At 44.0% G+C, this 11,575-nt stretch overlaps 1 protein-coding gene and 1 pseudogene across 1 annotated transcript; one reads left to right on the top strand and one right to left on the bottom strand.

Annotated features, from left to right (window-relative positions):
* Positions 1–296: 296 nt before the first annotated feature.
* Positions 297–4,470, bottom strand: Prss37 (serine protease 37). The gene is made up of 5 exons (XM_041634273.1): positions 4,437–4,470; positions 2,918–3,059; positions 1,504–1,757; positions 750–886; positions 297–443 (listed from the first exon to the last, which is right to left on the bottom strand). Exons 1-5 carry the CDS (start codon positions 4,468–4,470, stop codon positions 297–299), a joined length of 714 nt encoding a protein of 237 aa, XP_041490207.1.
* Positions 4,471–9,344: 4,874 nt separating this feature from the next.
* On the top strand, positions 9,345–10,289 carry LOC121435182 (annotated as a pseudogene).
* Positions 10,290–11,575: the final 1,286 nt, after the last annotated feature.

Raw genomic sequence — 11,575 nt, forward strand, 5'->3', positions numbered from 1 at the left:
TCCAAGCTTTGGTATCTACCAGTTAATACTTTAGCCTCAACATTTGATTTTTAAAGGGAGATAAAAGACAACTTCAAAGGTTTTTACAGTTTACAAATGATAGAGACCAGAACCAAGAATAAGGTAATGACAGATTCCTTCTTCCCATCGTGATGTGGTGTGGACATAAAGACACGCGCTCCCAGTGTGCTGCATCCCAGACTTTCCGCCTGGAGAGTTTATTTGAGTTTAGAGAATGTGTGAATTCCTTTAGTCAATGGCAGAGACAATGGGATGCAGAGGGGAAAAGCAGGGCATCATTTCAACTTTTCCTTGATGGTCTTCTCAATCCATGGTATATATGTGTAAAGATTGGTGTAGATGCCGACGTCCCCTCCCATGAAGTGTCCAACTTCAATTCCTTGGAGCTTGCCTTTACAAATGACAGTAGCTACAGCCACCTCCTGCCAGAGTGAGAGGGGAGGGAGGGAGAGAGAAAAAAATTAAATTTAAGACAATGCTTGTTTTCATAGCTTTTTCTTAGTCTCTACGATAATTAACACTATCAATATGTTATTAACCAGGGATACATGATGCTCTTTAGTAAATAAATATCCTTTGTAGGCAGACTGTGCTGGGAAAATGCAGGTATCATTGCAATAACGTTACCAAATTCTCACAAATTATTTGGTAATTAAGACGTATTGTGGTGAAATAGTCAACTGGACACTTGCAAGTAAATAAAATCTAAACTTAGACAAAAAGATTACCCCAAAAATTCGGCTGAATACTTTCACGAATTTCACACATAAGGAGTTTCTGTGGCTGCTTCCTTGTTGTGTTTTCTGGCAGTCTTTGTCAGTCATCACCGGAGCCTCAAGATTCTGCCTTAAGTCAGGGTGCCTGCCTGAGGGAGAAAGAACACCCGGCTCAGTTCATGAGTTACCTGTCCCTCATCCTCACCTCCTGTACCTCAGCGGGTATTATTTTGAGTATGCCTAAAGAGAAGAAGGAAGGAGCAAAAGGAACAAAGTTGTGCTTTCATGAGAGTTAGCCCTGCCGATTAGCCTCACTTTACAGATGAAATGGTCCACAGAAAAGCATTCTGCCAATGGGAAATCGTCCTTTATGCTGTGGACAGCTGACGGGGTTCTTTCTAGTCTGTATGTACAAGTGATCTGGTTCAGGTTCTTCACGATGTTTTTTACGTGTGAAATGAACACGGGGAACTAGAACCACTGTGTCCTTAGTCCTTAATGTAATCGTGCCTGTGACAATAAGGTCTCTGTGCCGTCAGTTGGCCCACGGGAAAGTCCCGCAGAGGCAATGAAGGTTCTGTTGAAACCCCGACAATAGAGAAGTATTGGGCTTCTAGACAGGTTTTTTTTTTTTTTCTGGACCACTCCTATAGCGTCACCATTGGCTCCGATCCATTTTCTACTCCATTTTATCTCATGGCTCTGAGGACATGTATGTTCCATAAGTGAAACCAAAGGCTTTACGTGCCGCTGAAGGTGCACTTACCAATGTTTTCTTGACTCCAGTCCAAGCCTGAAAGTGTACAGACAGTGCCCGGCCGGACATTGGTGGTGGCGATGGGAAGGACCTGGACTTTGTGGTTGAAGGTGGCAGGCTTAGCTAGTCTAATAAGCATGAGGTCATCCTGCGGGGCAGTGTGGCTGAAGTTCCAGTAGCGGACGATCTGGATGGGGTGAATTGTCTGCTCTGTCCCATCTCTGACTCTGCTCTTGAAATTTCCCAACATCACCCTCAGATTTCTGGAGGAAGAAGGGGTTGGAAGGAACCACCGTTACTATCACTACCACTACCATCTTGATCATACCGTCATCACTCACCATCATTGTAATTATGGGTATGAGATGTTACTGTGTGCAAGATACCATGACAAGTGCTGTATCTGGGCTACCTTTTACTCACGGTAAGTTAATTCCCATTTTATAAATGAAGTTCTGGGCACACATGGTATCAATTTATGTGTGGTCAGAGTAAACAGTGGAGTCCTTAAGTACTGTTTTTTTTTTGTTAATATAGTGCCTTGGAAAGGAAAAATAATGGATATAAAAGTTTGTATTGAATCTGCTTCAGGCCTCATTTATCCAATTGAGTAATTTCCACCTTAGTGGACACAGGAGAATGAAATGACAGAATGTTGGGTAGCAAGCTCACCAACAATCTTCTCCCCCCCCCCCCTTTTGAAGATTTGGAAGGTGATGTGTCTTAAATCAATGAGCTTTCTTCTCTGGCTTCTGGTCTATAGGAAATGTGGGAAAGTGGAGGGGAAAGGGTGTTGTTGAAGTGTTTGTCTTCCCAGATCCTCCCCAGGGGCAATGGCACAGACTTTTTATGTCTTGGCAAAGGTTACTGTTTCTATCAGATAGCATCTTCCTGCAGGGACTCCTGTTATTCCGATGAAACCATTCTTTCCTTTTAGGCAAAAGGATGGTCACTGTATTTCCTTAATACTTCTTCTGTGGGACATGAACCATCTCTTTACAATGAGTTCCTTTTTTTTTTACTTAAAAAAAATTCTCTTCTCAATTTACTCAGTTAAAAAATTTGAGTTACCTGCTGAACCCCTAATTGATTAAATGTAATTACTTCCAGTAAGAAATACTAATGGGGCACCGGGGTGGGTGGGGAGAAACTACAGAACGAAGACAAGCCTTTAAACAGCAACACAGAGTCTACGTGGTGGTGACGTGTGTTCTACAGGAACTCCAGCAGGATCCTGCTAGAGCAAGTCCCACTACATGCTAGTAGCCCTGTTTCCTGATTGTGAAAACCCAAGACTTCAGAAAAGTCAGAAAACCCAAAACTTCAGACTTTTCTATATCCTAGGGGAAAGTTGTCCCTACTTGAGACTCACTGATCTAGGATGGGTAGAAATCATTTGGGGGAAGAGATGCTCAGTACTCACGGTAAATAGCAGTGAGATGGAGCCAGTACCCAGCTGGCCTTGATGAGGACACCCACACAGGGGTTGAAGTTAGACTTGAGGTAGGCTATATAAGGAGCATAGTCCTCTTTCTGCACAGTTGAGTGAGTGAAGAAAACTGTCCCTGAGAAGGCAATAACACGTAAGCATCAGAGTAAATGAGACTTTCACATCTTCCCAGCAGAAAAGGGATGTGCATAATTTTAAAGAAGTAGTCAGTTAGCTGGACAGTATTTTTCTAATAAAGATGTAAATTAAAGTGACATACTTAATGTAAGACATAGTGATGATAATATTGGTAATGTTTTTTCTACTAAAGGACATAATAAGAAATAAATTTATTACTTATAAATTCATATTATTTTCTGGGAAAGCAATTTAGAAATAAGGATTAAGAATTGTAACTTGTTCATAACTTGTGACTTGAGAATTCCAACAATAGGAATTCACTTTAAAGACAATCAGATGTAGGCAAAGATACTTAATAAGAGTACTTATCTTTAGCAATACTTATAATAGTTGAACATTGGAAGGATAAATATCTAATATGTCTTGCTCAATATTGAGAAAAAGAAACATTTAAGCAAGTAGAACACATCAAAAATGTTAGTAGTGACATTTGAATTGAAAACTATATGTACTTATGCTACAATTCTATTCAGTGGTACACATACAATTTCAGTTGTCTAAAAACAAAACAAAAAGAAGCAAATTAAATGCAGAAAATAACTCGAAGAAAATTCAGTATAGTTGACTGAGAAGTGTGATTATTTTTCCTACTTGTAAGATTTCCAAATTTTATAACACAAACACATGGTTTTTAATAAAATATTGTAAAAATTAGCAGTGGAGTATAAAAGAGAGGAAGGCTGACTCTGGTGCTTTTTTCTTGGCTCTTACTGGTACATCTGCTGACCCTCCCACATCTGGGCCTATACCTCATCACACCTCCGTGTGACTACACTTCCAAACTTCAAAGCGAAGTGGATAGGTTATTAATAAGGGCAAGAGATTTTGAGCTCTATATTAGGTGCTGGATTAATTAGCTTGCCCAGCCTCAACCCAGCCAGTATGTGACATGGTCATGGTAATTAGGGAGTGGTGGGAAATTCTTCCACGTTTATGAAAGCAGTGACTGCAGAAGGAGGGACCATGTACCAAGCCTTTTGTTCCTGCCTTTACCATTCTCTGCACTCAAAAGTTATGGGGAAGAGAAGAGATCACAAGTCAAACAGGATTCTCTGTTCCTGTGATCGTACCTTTTCCAGAGGGTAATGAGGCCCATCGTTTACAATAACCCAGAGGAGCACTCACTGTTGAGGACTCCCCAGGGCAGGTATGTCCCATAACCTATCCAAAAGCTTAACACTTGGGAGAGACTGCGCTAACTACTCAGAGTATTTCTTGATGCCCGTGTGTCAGTCACCCATTCCCGTTGCCTCACCACATTTGACATTAGCTCAGAGTCTAATGGGCAGAGTAGAAAGTCTTAAATACGTACCAGCTAGGATGGCCAAATAAAAAGCAAGTTTCATGATGGTTCAGCTCTTTCCTCGTGAGGCGTAAAAAGATCAGCAGAGACTGGAATTCCCTGCCCACTTGTCTCCTCGGGGATGTCTACCAGACCCAGCAGATATGGCTAGGTAGGGGCACTTACACCGAAGAATCAGGAGACAATTCTTCTATTAGGACTTTTCAGGAAATGTTTAATGGACTTCTGAGTCCATGTCTCCCTCTGTGCTACTCTTCTAAAAGCTCCTCAGACTATAGTTAGTTCAACTGTCTGTTAAGAGGAGCTTCAGGCTCAACACTTATCTTTCTTACAGAGGTTCCGAGGACAGAGCTGTGAGGAACAGGATTCTCTACCTTTCCTCGGGGAGAGCATGTCCCGAATGATTTGCTCTGAACCCTCAAATGGTGACTTAATGCTTCCCTCAGCCCCTCCCATCTTTGTTACATCTGGTCACTGTTTCATCACTCAGCCATCAGCAGCAGCTGAGTCTCATACAATCCTCTAAATTTGTATCTCTAAACCCATAGATTCATGCACATCTGAGACCTCATTAGAGATGTTTCTTTGTGAAGTGGATGGCAGTTGACAAAGAAACTCACAACTGTCAAAGTGGAGAAAAGAAGTGTCTGTTGAGTGCTCAGCCACAGATGGGCCATCTATATCACATTATCTCCTCTATGAGGCTCAAGGATCATTGCAGAACCAGAGAAATATTATAAGAGTCAGAGGCAAGGGAGAACCAGGCTGAAACAATGTCTTTTGGACATGATAAGATCACTGTACTCAAGAACTCAATGGCTACGTTGCCTGAAGATCTTTTCAAGATCAATAAAATTTTGTTTTAAAACTATAATCTGTACTAGTTACCTGAAAAGCAAGTTTCACAAAATTTAAAAACAAATAGATTATTTATTTGATGGAGGAAGGTCATTGGCTAATAAAGGAACTGCCCTGGCCCATTTTATTGGTTAGAGGATAGGTGGGAGGAGTAGACAGAACAGAACGCTGGGAGGAAGAGGAAGTGAGGTCAGTCTCTCGACAGCTCTCTTCTCTGGAGCAGAAGCCTGAGAGAGACGCCATGCCCCGCTCCCGGGATGAAGCTCCGACCCAGGATGGACTAGGCTAGACTCTCCCCGGTAAGCGCTCCTTGGGGTGCTACACACAGATGATTAGAAATGGGCTAAATTAATATGTGAGAATTAGCCTAGAAGAGAATGGGCCAAGCAGTGATTAAAAGAATACAGTTTGTGTGTTGTTATTTCGGGGCATAAGCTAGCCGAGCAGGCGGCCGGGGTGCTGGGAACGCAGCCCCGCCACTCTTATTACTTCATTTATTATTATATTATAGTGGTGTGTGCATGTATATGTGTATGATATATGCACGTATGTACATATGTGGTGTGGGTGTGCTCATCTGTGTCTGTGCATGTATAGGGCAGAGGTGAGCACTAAGTGCCTTCTTTATTGGTCTCCTTATTTATTGAGACAGACCCTTTCATTACACCTGTATCCCACTGATTAGCTAGACTGGCTGGCCTGCAAACCCCTGGGGTCCTCTGTTTCTGGGATGAGAGGCTCACACTACAAATCACACCCTTTTATGTGGGTGCTAAGGATCTGGGTTCAGGTCCTCATGCCTGCACAGCAAGCACTTTCCCTGTGAACCTACTCCTCGCCCCAAAATAAGTATTTTAAATGTAACTTTGCATATATATATATATATATATTCTTTGCATATATATATATATTCTTTATGTTTCACTCCTCAATTTAGACAAGGCAAAGAAGCATAGCGTGTGAATACTCACCAAAATGCATGGCTGAGCTAAGCGGCCGCCCCTGGAAAGTGTGCATGTTGGAGAGACTCAGCATTAGCAGATGAAGATGCTAAAATAAGGGGCAGTTCCTCTCTGTTTTCTCTTACCATAATTCACACAATTTTAGACAGACTAGATCTGATAGGAGGGGTCCAGAGATCAATTGAGAAAGAGAGTTCATAAAAATCTTGGAGACACAGAGACGATTCTTGGCCCTTTATTTTCTGACTTCGAGTTTTGATATCCACATTGGGGCCAGTAGAAAGAGCACAACAGTACCTTAGGTTTTCTTGAGCTAAAGTGCATCAAGGATAGGTGCAGACCTGTCCTTCACAGTCTGGGTTGTTTGTTCATAACTTCAAATCTGAGAGAAGGTGACCTGGGGATTGAGAACTTCCTGATGAGAGAAGCTTCAAGTTTGCTGACTAACTGAAAGACCCCCCCCCCCCCCCGCCCAGCTTGTTAAACAACTTAGCACCGGTAACGCCATTTTACAAGGCTTGTACTGAATATTCAGGGTTTGAACAAAGGGCAGTTTAGAAGCTGCCAGAACGAGCTAGAGACACCTGTGGCTGGGCCGGGGGGAGGAACAGGAATACCAAGAATGTGGCTAGGCGCTGTCTGTCCCAGGCGGGGAGGAACGGTGAAGTCTGCCCTAGATAAGAGCCAAGGCAACCCATATCTGAATTCTCGGGAACTAGAGACCTTGTCCCAACCTGAACTCGGCCACATTCAAATTGACCAATGAAAACCCTGTAACTACGCTTCTTGCTTCTGTACCGCGCTTTTTGCTCCCCAAAACATATATAAACCCATTACCCCGACCTGGAGGTGCACAAGTCCTCCGAGAGACTTTGTCGCCCCAGGTACCTGTGTATCTGAATAAACCTCTTGCTGTTTGCATCCGTACAAGTGGTCTCGCTGTTCCTTGGGAAGGGTCTCCCCAGAGGAAAGACACTCTTGGAGGGTAACCAACTTCTCAGTGTTCTGAAAGTTGATTAGCCTCAAGAGAGAAGGAGAGAGGTTCTGTTCAGCTTTTCTTTGCCACCATCCCTAGAGAAGCTTTGAACTTTTAGAAATTGTTCCTTAGTGGATAGCGAACTATTTCTGGGGGCAGGAGAGAAAGGAGGAAGGAGAGAATATCAGAAAAGAAGACAAATGAACTTTCCTCACTACTATGATTTCTGGACGTTTCCCAAGCTTCTCTGTGTGCACAGCATTCTTCACTGTGAATGGGGAAAACAGTTGCTGGCTCTGCCTCTTGGCCCTAGGTTTGGACTAGCCCGGAGCTTGCCATTCTGGGTGAACCCTGGAGAGGCAATGAACTTCCTGGTTGAGTTCCCCCTTGTCTAGAGGCATCTTCCAGGCGCTTCTGCCTGTAAACTACAGAACGGTAAAGCACCATCATGAAAATGCTCGACTCCTCATCTTCTAAGGACATAGACATATGGAAAAGAGACTGGGTGAGCCAGGAGTCACAGCGTCCTCCTTAGCAGAGAGCACATCTACCGGGCTCTGTGCAGGGCTGGCACAAAGCTCTCCTTGGTTTGCCTCTCTCTTCTCCCCATCCTTCTATCTGCTTGTCATTCTGTAGCTCTCTAGGACTGGCAGATCCACAATTCACTCTGTACTCTGCTTAGTCCCCATTCGCCCACCTCTATTCATTGGCAAAATCATTTTTTTTAAAAAAAAATCACTGAGTACATATGTCATCAAACTTTTTCCAGTGGGGGGACTCTGGCAGTACAACAAAGAGAAAATGAAGGATGGGCTGTGGAAATCTTAGTTAAATGTGGGGTTTTGAGGCTACATTACTGAGCAAACAAAAGTATGACTTGAGATACCAGTGAGAGCAATGGTAAGAAAAGTACGGTCCTGCGGAGGGCAGAGAGCAAGAGGTCTCTCTAAATGAAAGTCTGGGAGGAGGAGACGTCTGTGCAGAGACCCAGAGGAGGTGAGGGGAGGAACTCACGCTGACCCGTTGGTGTTTTCTCATTCTTTCCCTTTCTCGCAGGACTGTGGAGAAAATGGGTGCCACAGAAGAGTCAATGTGGCATTTCCTTGGTGAGACCGAGACCGTGACATGTTGGATGTAGGAGCACAGTGGTCATGCCTCCCACAGAGGTCCTGTCTCCCATGGAAAGTAGAGCTTGAGACCCAAGGGACGTAGCACATGCTGTCTTCACTCCACAGTTGTGTTCTGGACCCAGGAGGACACTTGGCAGGACAGACAGAAACTGAAGATTAAAATTTGAGCTCTGTTGCTCCTTCTGGACTCTTCACTGAGGTAAGAGGTGAGAATACCTTTCATCATACCGAAACAAACAAACAAACAAACAAACAGAAAATCAGAATGTGGAAGAGGCGGTGAACTATTCCAGGAAGCAAGCCTAGAGTCAGGGGAAGATACAATGCTTGATTCCAGGAGAGGCCCTGTCTTCCGACAGTATCCTGTGTAGATTCTGCTTCCCTACCACACTCTATAACTGAAAGGTGAAAACTTTCAAGTGAACACAATGGAAATGGAGCCTGTGTTTGGCGGACGTTAAGGATAGAAGGATCCCCATCTCTGTGGGATTGGCAGGGGATACTTAGAATCATTGAAGTGCAGCAGGACTTTGTAAGATGGGGACACAACTGCCAGAGAGGAGGGGTTATACATGAGCAGACTGTGAGGGAAGCAGTGTGATGGCTCATCACAGCAGAATGTAGGAGGATTTCTAGCCCCCTCAGAGACAAAGGTGCACGTTATACTGGGTAAGTTTCCCTGTCTATGGTGTGTATGGTGTGCTACTGATGATCAGCACTCATCCATTCGAATTTGCACGCTTCTATTATATAATTACATATGTCTACATATATGAATTCATACATAGGTTATCCATTCATTAACAGCAATTTCAGATAGAAATAATAGCCATGTTGTGGAGTTAAAGGATGCAGGGGAAATGTTTCTTGAAACTGGTAATGTCTTCAACATTTCCAAGGTGAGAAGCATTCTCTCTCTCTCTCTCTCTCTCTCTCTCTCTCTCTCTCTCTCTCATTCTAGATTTCACAAGGAACAAGGACTCAGAGCTAAATGTTGGGGAATTACACTAGTGCCACTGGGTTTTATCTTGTTGTTTTCCCTGGCTCTGAAAAGCTGTGCCACATCCTTTTTTTGCTACCTTCTGCTTCTTCTACTTAGTGTCCCTAGTGGGGAACACAGTCATCTTCGTGATCGTCTGTGTTGATAAACGCCTGCAATTCCCATGTGTTTTTTCGTGGTTCACCTCTCCATCCCGGAGATCCTGCTCACATCCACTATTGTTCCTGTGATGCTTTGGGGGCTGCTGCTCTTCGGCATGGAGGCAATATCTGTGGCTGAATGTGTTGTACAACTCTTTCTGCAACTTGCCCCGAGGACCACGGAGTTTTCCTTGCTCGGAGCGATACCTGTGGACCGTTATGTGGCTTATCTGTCTGCCACCCTTTGAGGTACAATGTCATCATGAGCAGCCGAGCCTGCAGCGCCGTGGTAACTGTGTCATGGTTATTTGGGTTCCTTTATCAAATCTGGCCAGTTAATGCCACATTTCACCTTACCTACCGCAAATCAAACGTGGTAGACAATTTCTTCTGTGACCGAGGGCAGTTGCTCAAATTACCCTGCAATAACCCTATTTTCCTAGAGTTTATCCTCTTTTTAATGGCTGTTTTCTTTGGTTCTCGGTATCTACCATTGTCTCCTACACCTACATCATCTCCACCATCCTCAAGATTCCCTCAGACTCTGGCCGGAGGAAAGCTTTTTCTACCTGCGCCTCCCACTTCACCTGTATTGTGATTGGCTACCGCTGCTGCTTGTTCCTGTATGTGAAAACCCAAGCAAACTCAGGCATCTGATTACAACAGAGTGGTTTCCGTCATGATTTCCATCGTAACTCCGGTCCTCTACCCTTTCATCTTCACGCTCCGTAATGACAAAGTCATAGCAGCCCTCCAGGACCGAGTGGAACACTGTTACCAGTTACTCAAGAGTTAGCCCCGCCCTGAGGCCTTTTTCCTGCCTAAGCACGCACTCAGATTGCTAGAGTAATGGGAGAACGGCTCTGAGTGGCATCATAATCACTATCATGATCAAATCATCTGTGTGCAGAGGCTTTAAGGTGTGACTGTATTTTTTCCATCGGACTCTTTTCCTCTCAGGTCCTCTCTCTTCCCTACCCATCCAACTTCGTGTTCCTTTTCTCTCTTTAAAACAAAACAAAACAAAAACAACCCCCCACATTAAAGTTCCATTAAAACCAGTGGGTCCTAGTTGTGTTGTTCATCCACTCCCAAGCATGGGACCTGCTGCGGAGTGTACACCAAGTGTCACTCCACTGAAGAGAATCCATCGTCCCTCTCCCAGAAGCTATTAATTGCAAATGGCTTCTCGGGTAGGATTGGGAGTTTGTGCTCACTTCCCCTCCTTCATGCTGGGATTTTTTTTTTTTTTCAGGCTTGGACTTGGATAGGTCTTATGCCTACTGTTGCAGTACCTGTGAGTTCATCTGTGTATCTGCCCTGCTTTTGATGGGACATTTCAAAACCATTGTCACTACAGGCAAGGGAACACAGTAAAGAAACTTGTGATGACTGTTTCCTTATTAAGGGGATTTTTATTATGAATAAGAGAGAGAAAATATCCAGAGACATCTTGAAGAGTCCAGAGCACAGAGAAAAGGAAACAGACTGGATATGACCAGGGCTAGTGGAGCCATGTGAACACAGTGGAGACAGCAAGAGACAGAGAATACAGCATAACAGGAGAGAATAGTGAGGCTAGCAAGAGAGCAAGAGATAGTCTGAGGATGTATGTTTGCTGTGAATAAACCATGTGGGTTATGAGGAGGCAGAGTAGCTCAGGAGAGGAAAGGGCCAGGAGACTTTGAAATGTACAAGAAGCACTTGAGAATAGAGACTGAGGGAACCTGGTGGCCAGCATGGGCTCCACATACAGCCCCAGGTAATCATGCGCTCCTTCTGCAAGAGGTAAAGACTAATGGCTTCTTTGGCAGATGGGAATGGTGGTGTTGTAGAATGTTATTTCCAGGTGTGTCGCTTTCGTTTATGTTGCGTCTGTTTATCTCTGTGAAGCTGTGATTCTTTGCCTGTCCAAAACATCTTGATGGTCTAATATAGAGCTGACCAGCTAGGAGCAAGGCAGAAGCAAAGATAGGCAGGGCTGGCAGACAGAGAGTATAAGTAGAAGGAGAAACGAAGAAAAGAGGAGCAAAAGAACAAGGAGAGGAGGATGTCAGGGGCCAGCCATCCAGTTAGCCATGG

Source organism: Microtus oregoni, unplaced genomic scaffold (assembly GCF_018167655.1).
Source record: "Microtus oregoni isolate MIOR12 unplaced genomic scaffold, Mior012 000046F_ref0000063, whole genome shotgun sequence".
NCBI lineage: Eukaryota > Metazoa > Chordata > Mammalia > Rodentia > Cricetidae > Microtus > Microtus oregoni.

What these genes read in the sequence shown, in the direction of transcription:
- Prss37 (XM_041634273.1), bottom strand. Translation starts at nt 4,470, where the DNA reads ATGAAACTTGCTTTTTATTTGGCCATCCTAGCTG. An exon ending in TTATTTGGCCATCCTAGCTG is followed by an intron (nt 3,060 to 4,436) that starts GTACGTATTTAA and finishes TTGCCTTCTCAG; the next exon opens with GGACAGTTTTCTTCACTCAC. An exon ending in TATTCAGCCGAATTTTTGGG is followed by an intron (nt 444 to 749) that starts GTAATCTTTTTG and finishes TCACTCTGGCAG; the next exon opens with GAGGTGGCTGTAGCTACTGT.